The 13,089-nt window shown below is 37.8% G+C and overlaps 1 protein-coding gene across 1 annotated transcript in view; it reads right to left on the bottom strand.

The window, feature by feature from the left end:
- The window catches only part of hyls1 (HYLS1 centriolar and ciliogenesis associated), a 35,606-nt gene that overhangs the window by 726 nt on the left and 21,791 nt on the right, over nucleotides 1–13,089 (bottom strand). Inside the window, exons 6-11 of the mRNA XM_043695525.2 lie at nucleotides 10,128–10,186; nucleotides 3,621–3,781; nucleotides 3,167–3,227; nucleotides 1,852–1,915; nucleotides 367–448; nucleotides 241–273 (exon numbers count right to left, since the gene is read on the bottom strand). Coding sequence (XP_043551460.1) covers nucleotides 241–273; nucleotides 367–448; nucleotides 1,852–1,915; nucleotides 3,167–3,227; nucleotides 3,621–3,781; nucleotides 10,128–10,186 — 460 coding nt within the window. The remainder of the gene's footprint in view (nucleotides 1–240; nucleotides 274–366; nucleotides 449–1,851; nucleotides 1,916–3,166; nucleotides 3,228–3,620; nucleotides 3,782–10,127; nucleotides 10,187–13,089) is intronic.

Below are 13,089 nucleotides of genomic sequence, written 5' to 3'. Positions count from 1 at the left end.
ATTAGCCAAGGGGATTGTAGGGTTACAGGGATTGGGTCTGGGTGTGATGCTCTTTGGAGGGTTGGTGTGGTCTTAATGGGCTGAATGACCTGCTTCCACACCAGGGATTCCATGAAGTTTAAAATAATGTAAATTCAGATTAAGTGTTACAACTATGGTTCAGAGAACTCAGCTAATATTACTGTTTTGGGGATAGAGAATAATGAGAATCAATGGGAAACTAGAAAAGAGACCACTCACCAGACGTAGTTGGTGATTATAAAGCATTTGCTCCTAGGGAAGAACAAAATATACTTGAAACAACTCAGTCCTGACAATGTCCCTTTAAATTTGACTGTGTGACAGTAAAGGATTAGAAGTACATACCCTTATCCCCCATCGCAGTTCTTTCCTATCTTTTTCTCCAGGAGCTTTGAAAGTCTCCCAGTTTTGCTTATATTCAAAATACCTTAAATTGAAAATACAATTTCATTTAGTTGTTTGTGTTCCTTAAAATTGTGACTTTGTAAGTATATAGTTACAGTAGAAATTAGTGTTAAGTCAGTCCGAACTGACTACTTCAGATATTTCCCACTCCAAATAAAATGCACAAGCTAGAATACCGTACTGTACATGTGTAGTACTATGCATTCTTAGCTGAAATAATTAGCAAAATAAAATTCATCACTAAATATAAACAAAATATAATGTAGATATGACATTTAAAAAAAAAACTGTTGTAGACTGACGAGCTCCGTCTGGGGGCAAAAAATTGTGCGGATTCTAGGACTACTTGCGCTGAACAATATCGACCACTGGATGGAGCATAGGTGGAGAAAAATTCATAACAAGAGCATTTAAGTAGTAACCCGGTGTACCCTCCCCACAAAAGAAAAACATGGTACATAAGGTTTGGAAACAATGCCAGGAGAGGCTAGAGAGAAAAGCCAGGAATACAACACTAGGAGAGACAGAGTGTAGGTGTTGTAGGAAAGGGCACTTGCACAGGCAGACCACAACAGGAAGTTTGTGGCAAATGTGTTGCCTAATGATGTTGAAGTGAAACAAGTGAGTCAATGTTAAGATGCACTTTAACGTAATTAAATCTTTGCTGAAACACACACCTAAAGTGTAGCTGAATTTGACGATAATTAAAAGTCCTGTTGGCAAGGGAATTCAAATAAAATAAAAATATCTAAAGTGTGATGGGATAAAATTTGTCTCTTTTCACAAAGGATTCTAAAGTTAGTATCAATAATAATATTTATATTCAATAGCTTCACAAGCTCAAATTTTGCCATAATACAGCAAGGGCCAGAAGGCAGCATTGTGTCCATCAAGACGTTACTGTTCAAAATTCTGACATAAGTTTGAATAACATAAGAGTTTAGAAGGGTAGAGGAGAAGTTGTTTGAGAAAACCAAAATAAGTCAGATCAGGATCACACATGAATTAAATGGATGTAGAAAAATAGCCACTTGGTCTGTTGAACATGGAATTGGAAGACTGCCTTGCTCATATACAAAACAATATGAAATCGTAGGCATGGGTTGAGAAAATCTGAACAAATGCTTTCATTGCAAGAAGTGTCAGGAAAGAACAGAAAAAAACTCAGTGTGATGGAATGCAGAATAAAAATATCCAAGAGGGAATGGTACCTCTAGCATGAGGGTGGAGTGGGGAAAGGAAATGAAAAAAAAAGGAAAATCACGTGTCCTGGAAGTTAGTCTAAATATTGCAGAGAATAGTGGAAAGGCAGACAAAGTCAACACAACAATTATCAAAGTTAAGTATATATTTGAATCTTTTGTACAAATTATATTGCAGGCTTTAAAAGAAAAGGAAACAACTAACGAAGTCCAACACACTTACTTTGCTACAGGGTCACTTTTCTTTATGTTTCTTGTGTGAGGATGATCCATTACTGGTCTAATAACTGCAATGGCAAGCATTTAAAAAGCATCGAGTGTATATTCTGCACAGTTTAGATTGAATAAAGTCATGTCTCTATTTTATCATACTAACAGATTTATAATCCATTTTACAAAGTAGTCTCTTATGAAGGCAGTAAACAATGGCAAGCTAAGCTGGCTTTAGCAGAATAATTTTGGCCAGGAACTGGAAAATCCTCCTCTATTTTGAGTAGTGTTATCTACTCATTTGTGCCCATTCCATGGCTTTGCAAGGGGAATTGAGTATAAAAGTAATGAACCCTGGTTACAACTGTACAGGACAGTGGTGTGGCACATCTGGAGTGCTGTATACAGTTTTAATCTTCTTTTAAATTATGAATATATTTGCATTGAAGATGGTGCACAGAAGGTTCAAGTAGGCTAATTCCTGAGATGAAGAGACAGTTTTAAGAAGAAGGTTGGAACGATACTCATTTAAATTCAGGAGAATGAGAGCTGATGTTATTAAAATAAGATTACAAGAGAACTTTACAGTAGGCAATGAGAATATTTTAGGAAATGTATAACTATGGGAGCACAGTTTCAAAATATGATAGATCAGCAGGAATTTCTTTTCTCAGTATTGTTAGTATTTGGAATGTTCTTCATCGGAGAACAATGGATACTATTGTTGATTACATTCAGACTGAGTCAAAACAGATTTCGATCTAAAATATTATGGTGATAGTGTGCGGTGCGACAGACAGAAAAGTGGAGCTAAAGTCACAGTCAGAGCTTATTGTACAGCAGGGCAGACCCAAGGAGGCTAAATGGTTTTTCTCCTATTCTTTTTCCTTTGTGTTCAATCTGACAGGCATGTTTTTTTCTCGTTGAATGTTCTGTATTTCATATAAATGGTACTTTTGTGACAGTTTGAACAGAAACAGCTGTAGTCCATATTCAGTCTTGAAGTGTGGTGTGAAGCTATATGCTTCTGTTTGCATACAAATACAAACACAGTGCTACAACAACTTGTGCACTATATTAATAGGTCATAGATTTACAATAGGGATGACAGGGCCAAATTTAGTGTGCATTGTCTTAGTCTGAATCAAGAAAATGGCACTATACAACTTAATTTAACAAAATCTAATGTGGCCTCTTTATTTTATTAATGCTTTACTTTAAAATAGTGATTAGCATAGTTTCCCTGGACATTAGATCCTTGTACAAAATATTTCATGGCTTCTTAAATTATGGAAAAGATACAGCAATGACAAAACATTAACACTTACATGACTTTGGTGGGTTTGAAACACAACCATAACCCTCACTTCCTCCGAGCCTACAGTTCCACTGCAGAGACAGAAATAAATTTCGGAATTAATATAATCCCTTGTTTATACAATTGGAATAATCCTTTAGATAAGTTGCCTGCTGTGGATCACAATTCCTGTACAATCTGTAGTTTGACTCGATGCACCCAAGGGCAACCAAAATTGGTCAATACGCTGACTAGTGTTACCCAAATCCCCAAAAGCAAATCGTTTTATAAAGAACAGTTATGCATAACTTTAATTCCATGAATGTTTCCTAACTGGAGATCACTTGTTCATTCTATTTGAATATTTCAATCTGTAATTTTCAACCTACAAGTTAAGCACAAAGATACTAGAGTAAGAAACGTCCCTGACCCAAATTAGTACAAAAAAAAACAAGCAAAGGCAGGACATGGTTCAGATTAGTTACCAGATCTCTTGTGAAGAATGGCTGGGCAGAATTTGGTCGTCTTCCAGTTATGCTTCCAGCATCAGGTCTGTTGCCCAATTCTTCAGTTTGTGTATCAGACTCTGCTTCGTTGCAGAAAGTTTGAAATTTGCTGAATCTGTGTCCCAATTCACTGACTTCATCTTTTTAAAAAGGTTTAACAAAAGATTACAAAACCATTGATAAAGATGTTACATTAAATAGCAATGCAAATGTTCTCCAGTATTTCAGTTCATGATTAGAATCAACTGTATGTTCCACGAAGATCGGGACTATGTCCACAGTTGTCATTTATATAAACAATCTGGACAAGAATAGAGGAAGCATGGTTAGTAAGTTTGCAGATAAGATCAAAATGAATAGTTTAGTGGACAGCGGAAGGTTATCTAAAACTACAAAGGGATCTTGATTAGCTGGGCTAATGGGCTGAGTGACAGAGAGATTTTAATTTAAATAGATTAGATTAGATTACTTACAGTGTGGAAACAGGCCCTTCGGCCCAACAAGTCCACACCGACCCGCCGAAGCGCAACCCACCCATACCCCTACAACCTAACACTACGGGCAATTTAGCATGGCCAATTCACCTGACCCGCACATCTTTGTGACTGTGGGAGGAAACCGGAGGACCCGGAGGAAACCCACGCAGACACGGGGAGAATGTGCAAACTCCACACAGTCTCTGGCGCTGTGAGGCAGCAGTGCTAACCACTGTGCCAAACGTGAGATAATGCATTTTGTTAAGATAAACCAGGGCAAGACTTACACAGTTAATGATCAAGTCCTAGGGAGTGTTGTCAAACAGAGACACCTAGGACTTCAAGTACATAGCTCCTTGAAAGTGATGTCATAGGTAGACACGGTGGTGAAAGAGGCATTTTGCACAGTTGCCTTCATTGACCAGAGCATTGAGTAAAAAAAAGTTGGTATGTCCTGTTGTGGCTGTATAGGACAATGGTTAGGTCACTGCATACAGTTCTCATTGCCACGCTTTATGAAGGATAGCATTAAATTGGAATGGGTGCAGAAAAGATTCACAAGGATGTTACAGAGACTGGAGGGTTGAGTTAGGAGAGGCTGGATAGGCAGAGACTTTTTAACCAACCTGGAGTGTAGGAGGTTTAGGAGTGACCTTATAGAGATTTATAAGGTCATGAGAGGCATAGATAAGGTGAACAACAAAGATATTTTCCCCTTGGTAGGAGAAATTGAAGCTAGAGGACAGAGGTTTAAGGTGAGACGGTAAAGATTTAAAAAGGGACCAGAGGGACAACTTTTTCCACACAGAGGCTGCTGGGTCTGTGGAATGAATTGTCAGAGGAGGTGGTAGAGATGGTTATAGTTACAGTATTTAAAAGGCATTTGGACAGGCACATGAATAGGAGAAAGTGAGGACTGCAGATGCTGAAGATCAAAGGCAAAAATAGTGGTGCTGGAAAAGCACAGCCAGTCAGGCAGCGTCTGAGGAAAAGTTTATAGGAATATGGATAAATGGGACTATTTTAATTTGGGAAATCTGGTCAGCATGGAAGGGCTCTTCTGAAGGCTCTATTTCCATCCTGTATGACACAATGACTACGACTCTATGTTAGTTGATATCTGCTTCACTAATAGCACTTTCAATAGCACCTTCCAAGCCAGTGACCTCTATCAATTTAGGACAAGGGGAGCAAATGCACATTAACACCACCACCTGCAAGTTCCCTTCCAAGTTATTCACAATCCAGAATTGGCACAGTATTGCTGTTCCTGGATAGAAATCCTGGAATTCCCTTCCAAGCAGCACTGTGGTTGTCCCTACACCACAAGGATTGCAGCAGTTCAAGGCTCCAGCTCACCAGCACCTTTACTAGGACAAATAGGGATTAGCAATAATTACTGGTTAAGCAATATACAACCAGATTCCATAAACAAATCTTAGAAGGGGATTTTCAGAAGGAAATCTGCTGACTTTATCTGCAAACCACAGCATTCAAGTTGAATCTTAGCTGCCTCTGAAATGGCTTATCAAGTCACTCAATTCAGTGGCAATGCCCACATCCTAAAAATAAATAAATTGATGAATTCCTCAAAGCAGCAAATTGACTTCCTCCCCTTCTCAGCCTTCGTACAGAGCCTCATCGTTCCATTGTTATGTTTAAAAAGGAAATTTTGCAGCATGTCTTTTTACATCATGATATTTTATTATACATCAACAGACATGAAGAAATGCATTGGCATGTCAGAAACAAAAGGCAGTTATATACAAGACTAGTACCAAAAAGACTATTGTCCATTCAGAAGTTTTCAAGAGAGCTTATGATTTTGTCTGGGGTCTTCAATGTTGAATTGATGGCTCCTAGTTTTGGATTCTCTCCATTTCTACCCTATCCAACTCATTCTTCATGTAAAGACCACTCTCAATTCACCTCCAAGACTTCTTTTTACTGAAGAACATAAAAGTCCCCTTCAATGTTTTCCAACAGCTTTAATCTTAGTTCTGATACCATCATGTAAACGCTTTCTGAAATGTCTGTTGCTTCTATGTCCTTTTCATATGGAGGCCAGAATGGTGCACAATGCTAAGTGTGGTTTGACCAAGATCCTATACACATTTGAAAAAAAAAAATCTGAATTCTATTAGATTTCAGATCAGAATTTCTATTAGATGTGGGAATCCACATATCTGACCCAGAGTTTGGGTTGAATTTGCGGTAAGACTGTTTGTTCTAATCTTTGCATATGTGGATGACACCTTTGTAATCATTAAAAACAGAAATAGAGAACACACACCGGATCATCAACGCCACACTCACAGGAATCCGATTCACGAAAGAAGAAGAAAAGGACAACCAACTCCCATTCCTAGACGTGATGGTACAGAGAACACCGAACGGAGAATTCACTACAAAGATATACAGGAAAGCCACACACACAGACCAAGTCCTGAACTACAAAAGCAACCACCCCAACACACACAAAAGAAGTTGCATCAAGACACTGTTCAAAAGGGCCACAACACACTGCAATACACCAGAACTGCAAAAAGAGAAAGAACACCACCGATACAATGTATTCACCAAAAGCGGATACCCGCGCAATTTCATCAACAGATGCCGAAGGGAAAGACAACAGAACGAAGACATGCCGCAACCCAAAGGACTAGCCACACTACCATATATCACGAGCATTTCTGAACTGACGCCAGACTACTGCGACCACTAGGACTCATAACAGCACACAAACCAACAGCCACTCTCAGACAACAACTCACCAGAACGAAGGACCCAATACCCAGCATGAGCAAAACCAACGTAGTGTACAAAATATCATGCAAGGACTGCACAAAACATTACATAGGACATACAGGAAGACAGCTAACGATCCGCAACTATGAACACCAACTAGCCACAAAACGACACGACCAGCTATCCTTAGTAGCCACACACGCAGATGACAAGCAACATGAGTTCGACTGGGACAACACTACTATTATAGGACAAGCCAAACAGAGAACAGCCAGGGAATTCCTAGAGGCATGGCACTCATCCACAGATTCAATCAATAAGCACATCGACCTGGACCCAATATACCGACCACTACAACGGACAGCTAGAACTGACAACCGGAAGCGGCAGAGACAAACTACTATAAATGCCGGAGGAAACATCACAGAAGCGCTTCACAGGAGGCTCCCAAGCACTGAGGATGTCACCTAGACAGGGGACGAAACGTCTGCAACACAAATTCCCAGCTCGGCGAATAGAACCACAACAATGAGCACCTGAGCTACAAATCTTCTCACAAACTTCAATTCTTAAATGTTATGAGAGTATCTGCCTCTACCACCTTTGTAGTCAGTGAGTTCCAGATTCCGAATACCCTCTGGATGAAAAAGGTTTTCCTCACATCCCCTTACCTTAAATCTATGCCCCTTGGTCACTGATCACTCCATCAAGGATAGAAGTCTCTTCCTGTCTAAACTATCTATGCTCCTCAATCTCCAGCGCAGGCAACATTCTGGTAAATTTCCTCAGCAGCCTTTCCAGTGGTATCATATCCATCCTATAAATGTGAATTCTAGAACTACACATGATACTCTAGCTACGATTTCACCAATGTTTTATACAGTTTCAGTATAACTTCCCTGCAGTTAAACTCTATGTTTAGGCAAACACAAGAAACTATTCCATATGCCTTCTTAACCATTTTATCCACTTCTCCTGATATCTTAAAGAAGCAGTGTACACACATACAAAGGTCTCCACAATCTTCCTTGCTCCCCAGGGTCCTGCTGTTCATCATTCGTGTGCTGGATCCCTTAACTATTCAGCTGAATTCAATTTCTAAAGGTATGGGGAATGTTTCTGCTTTTCCTGCCAAGTTACACTGCCTTTCAGTTATGAATGTTGAATGTACATTTGGGACATAACTAGACAGTCTGAAAGTTTACTACTGCAATTTTATGTTGTATTCCTTCTAAGTCTTATTATTCCTTCAGTTTGGTATCATCTGCAAATCTTGATTGAATTACTCATTCCTAATTCCAAAATAAATATAATTATTTTCAATTTTTTTTTAAACTGATGAGAGCACTGATGGCTACGCTGACATTCATTGCCTATCTGTAATTGCCTTTGAATTGAGTTGCTTGCAAAGCCATTTCTAGTGCAGTTAAGAGAAACCACATTACTATGAACCTGAAATCGTACATGGGCCCAGACCAGGTAAGGATGGCAGACTTCCTTGGTGAAAACATATTACAAAATAATGAACAACTCAGATCTAAGCAATGATTCTTGTGGAATACTGCTTTCTTCGATTTGAAGAAACACACAGTCTTTTACTCCCAAAATTTGTTATTTCTCAACCACTACAAATGTCCACTCAGACTCCACTTTGTTTTAAGAATATTGTGAGGGACATTATCAAAGGCCTTTTGAAAATATGACTACATGCCTGCTCTTTCCGGTGTCTGCTTTCATTTACATTAGTTCAAATTCTGATATGCTTTGTTTCATTAATGTTAAAGCCAATTCCAGGTTTTTGTTTTCTTTTTTTGTAATAAAGGAATCTCAACTGCCAGTCCTTTGGCAATACCAACTCTTTTACAGAAATATGCACATACACACACACACACACACAGTTATCATCACAAATGTTAAACACCAGTACTTGCTACTCGACAAGTTATAGTATGGCCAATGTTTTATTCTTGCAATTTTAACTTTTAGAGATGTACTAATTCCTGGAAAATTGGAGCTGTGGTCGAGTGCGCAAAGCGCTGCATCTAAACACTTCATGTGTGACCTGGGGGCACTGATACTAGGTAGCTAAAATTGGAAGTAGTCATGGAAATATAGAAAATGGAAGTAGGAATAGGCTATTCTGCCTTTCAAACCTGCTGCACTATTCAATATGGTCATGGCTGATCATTCAACACAGTATTCTGTTCTTTCTTTATGCCTATATGTTTTGAGCCTATTAGCCCCAATAATTATGCTATATGACTTCACTGTCAATAATCAATACACAATATTTATTTCATTGACTTGGGGGGGAAAAAAACCACAGGTCCAACATCCAAGTTACATGATCTCAAATGAAGCAGTGGCAAGAATATATTATTGTTCAAACCAGTAACTGTGTGATTGTAAAACATGAGTTTCTGTCTCAGTTAAAATTTTCCATTAAAAATAATCAAAGCAAGCACACATTATTCTAAATCACCAAACATATAAATTTGCCTGAATACTCAACGAAAATTAAAAATTAACAGAAAAAAGACAAACAAATGAGCAAGCCCTATTTTAAACTTTAGCTCTTACCAAAAGATCTTGTGGTTTGTTGAAATCTGTTGTTAATGTATAGTTAGAAGATTGGTTTCTATTGAGACTGCTACACTGGCCGACAATATCTGCATTAGATGACCCATCACTTCTTACATTATCCATTGCAAACAGGAGATTCTGGTTGAAAGAACTGGTTAAATCATCAATGGTCTGATCCTGTGAATTCTCCTTTCTTTGATTCAAAATATCAGTCTCAGTCAGATGGTCTAACAAGCTCTTTTCTTCAACATCACCCAAAATCTGGAACATTCTGTGATCCAAAGTGGATTTTACAGTCGTCTTGATTTAATGCTTCAAACCAAAAGAAATGTTGTTTTTTTCCAATGACTGCCATTTATCAGTGAGTGACCATTCATTGATTTATGCATGATTGCTAGTTTTCTACACTCATCTTTAACAACTAACAATTTAAGAACAACACTGTCTATTGGTCAGCAGATGGAGAAGCTTAATCACTCTTTCAGGAAGGGAATAAAGGTAAGAGGCTTAGGACACAATGATTTTAAGCAATATTTAATCACTGCAGAGCCAATGCCTGAACAGAAACAAATCTCATTTCAACCAATCTACCTAATGAAGTGTGCCATACTTCAGAAACAAGAAAAAGCTTATAAAATGCACCGCAACAAGTGACAAATAACTAGTGCATTATACTTACCAGAGTCAGTCTCACTGATGACTGATTCATCACAAACATGTGTTTGTCCATTCTTCTTCCTGAAATACATAGAGAAGTAAACTTTCCAAATATTTTATGAAAGCACAGTGATCTTCATACCTAAGCAATGCAATACAAACTGGCACTACTGGATACAAAAATAAGAAACAAAATCAGCCCCAAAACATTATTGTTTTCTTTTGAAATGTAAACTTCACACCAAATTAAAATATTTAAATTTAGATGCATTGACTATTAATAACTAGATATTTACATTTTTAAAGTATTTCTTCTACTTTTCAGATTTGCAAAAACATTTTCTAAGGTTAGCCAAATTAGCAGCAACTGGGAGAAAGAAGTTGAATTCCATGTTGTACAATGTATTGATGCATCATTCACAAATCTGGCATTGTTCACAGAAGGGAAGAACAGCAGATATAATTTAATACCATTAAGCATTTCTGTAATGTGGTATTGTTGATTTTAGAAGTTCATGCTCACAGTTATTAATATAGACAGTCGACAATCTGCAAGTAATTTTCTGATAGTTTATTAATTTTGTTAAGCAATAGCAGTTTAGATGTGATATGTTAGTTAATTAGATAAAGAAATTACAGTGACAAGTGGGGATGGTTCACTAATATCAAAGGACTAACAGATTGTCAGGACAGAATGCTTCAGTCTCGAAGCAGTGAGGGCAGCATCCTACTCTCTAGTCAAGCTGTTGGGGAACTCTTCTCTTTGTCGTCCTCCTCACATTCTGGTCTGTTCCAGCTGCATAGTAAGAACTGCTGCCTACCAGTTCTGCTTGATCAGAACTAAAGAAAAATTTTCCTCTGCCCTGAGCACTTATTGTTATATCATATTTCTTGGGTCAAATTATTTTTTGTGTGTCAATCAATTTTCTGAATTCTTTAGGTCAGTGGCTATGGGACAGCTACTCATGCTGTTTGTTGATCACTGATCCCTTGTCTGCCTTCATCGGAGGGTCAGTTTTAATTCCTTTTAAGAAGAAATACTTATTTTCGAAAACAATAGATCGATAATAGGGTGTGTTTGGTGCCAAACAATTGTTGATGCTAATCCAATAGGCATTGTGACCTATTTTGATATGCTAGAATTTTGGAAAGTACTGCTATAATAGCTTTTCAGTGAAATATCTTGCTAACAGTAAATACTAGGAAAATTCAGTTTTTAAAGGATCTTGACATAACAATATTTAATACTTTTACATTAATTTAAACTATAAATGAATAATTTGAAATACTGTAGTCATATACAAAGTTTGATGTGGAGGTTTTCTTGGGTGTGTATATCAACTATTCACTAAACCCAATTCACTAAATCCAGTGGGAAATTAGTTACTGCTTAATTTGTAATCAAGCTCAGCTTGAATACTGGCCCCCACTGCTTTCTGGGGAGCAGAATTCCAAACAATCAGTCTGGTCAAAAGCAAACATCATGCTCGACCAGAGTCGCATATGGAAAATGGCTGATAAAGAGCTATACAGTGATTGTGGAGTTGAGGTAGCTTAAATTTACAGAAGAAATACAAGCCTGTTTAGGCATCCAACAGGATCACAGCTGTTCTGCCATTCTACTCCCTATATATACACACCTTTGTCCTGTATCCCTCATTATTCTTGATAACAGGAGTATTAAATCAATCTCACTTTCATAACTTACAATTACAAATCAATTGTCATTTACAGATCAGTGTTCTAAACTTCTGCCTAATTTACTCTTAAAATGTATGGTTTTGATTTTTGGTTATGGTCCTTAGTCCTAGATTCTCATAACCAATGGAAATTGTACAGATAGAAACTCTTCGTTCCTCTTGAACAACATTGATCAAAACACCACTTACCTTTTAAATTCTGGAGGTGTGTCTTAGAGTCCAGATATTATTCGGGTAAATGTTCAATGCACTCTCTCAAATGCCATTATATCCTACCAAAGGTGTGGTATTAAGAACTGCTCACAGTACTCCAGGTGTGGTAACCAGAGACTTTGTACAGCTACTGCATTGACTTGCACAGTCAGTTCTGCTAGAATGTGGTAGTTCCATTCTTAAACAGGTGTTTAAGAAAATCATGTAATAGCAGCACCAAATAAACTAATGGGGCTGGAATCGCATTATAACCAATACATGCTTTAAAAGTTCACACTTTAGGAACAGTGAACAATTCATCAACTGCATTATAGTGAATTCACACTAATGAAATGCACGTTATAGCAGAACAACCTGTATTCTCCTGCATTTTAATCCTTTAGATTTAAAGGCCAGCATTCCATTAGAATGGAGTCATTTTCTGAACCTAGTCATAAAAATTGAATGGTTTATATAGTTGGAGACCTCTTTCTCTTCCCCAAATCTCTGTGGACCTCCAGTTTCTACTTTGCCTCCATTTAGAGGGTACACTGTTACAGTCTGAACATTATCTCAGATTGAAAAACATGACCACTTTGCTCATTTAGTTAATGTATCAGCATCTTTTTACAATGTTATGCTCCGTCTATTCTGCTTACAATGCTGCCCATCTTTGTCCATCAGCAGATTGGACTATGTGGCCTACTGTCCCAAAATCTAAATCATTCAAATTATGGAAACAGTTGAAGCCAAAACACAGTGGTAATGTCATATTGAACAGGCTGTGGAAAAAATAAATTATTGCTACAGTTGAAGAATGCTGATATATTGGAAGTTCTAAGCAGCTGCAGTTGTGACTGATATGATTTCAAAAAGAGTTTCTGTAATCAGCTCCAGTAGTATAGTTGTGGAGAGTCACTGGCTGCTTGTTGATTGTAGGAAGCCATACAGAAAAAGCCTTACTACCCTGCAAATTATTGCAAGTCCAAGGTCATGGACAGAGTCAAAGACGAGAAATCCCTCCCCCTCAAATAAGAATAATGCTAAAGTCAAAATATGGTAAATAACCATGTTAACAAAATACATTTGACC

Source organism: Chiloscyllium plagiosum, unplaced genomic scaffold, assembly GCF_037043375.1.
Source record: "Chiloscyllium plagiosum isolate Xiang-an unplaced genomic scaffold, Cpla_swu_hap1 HiC_scaffold_10, whole genome shotgun sequence".
NCBI classification, from domain to species: domain Eukaryota; kingdom Metazoa; phylum Chordata; class Chondrichthyes; order Orectolobiformes; family Hemiscylliidae; genus Chiloscyllium; species Chiloscyllium plagiosum.
The sequence above is the reverse complement of the archived record's forward strand: the minus strand, read 5'-3'. Positions and strand labels throughout refer to the sequence as shown.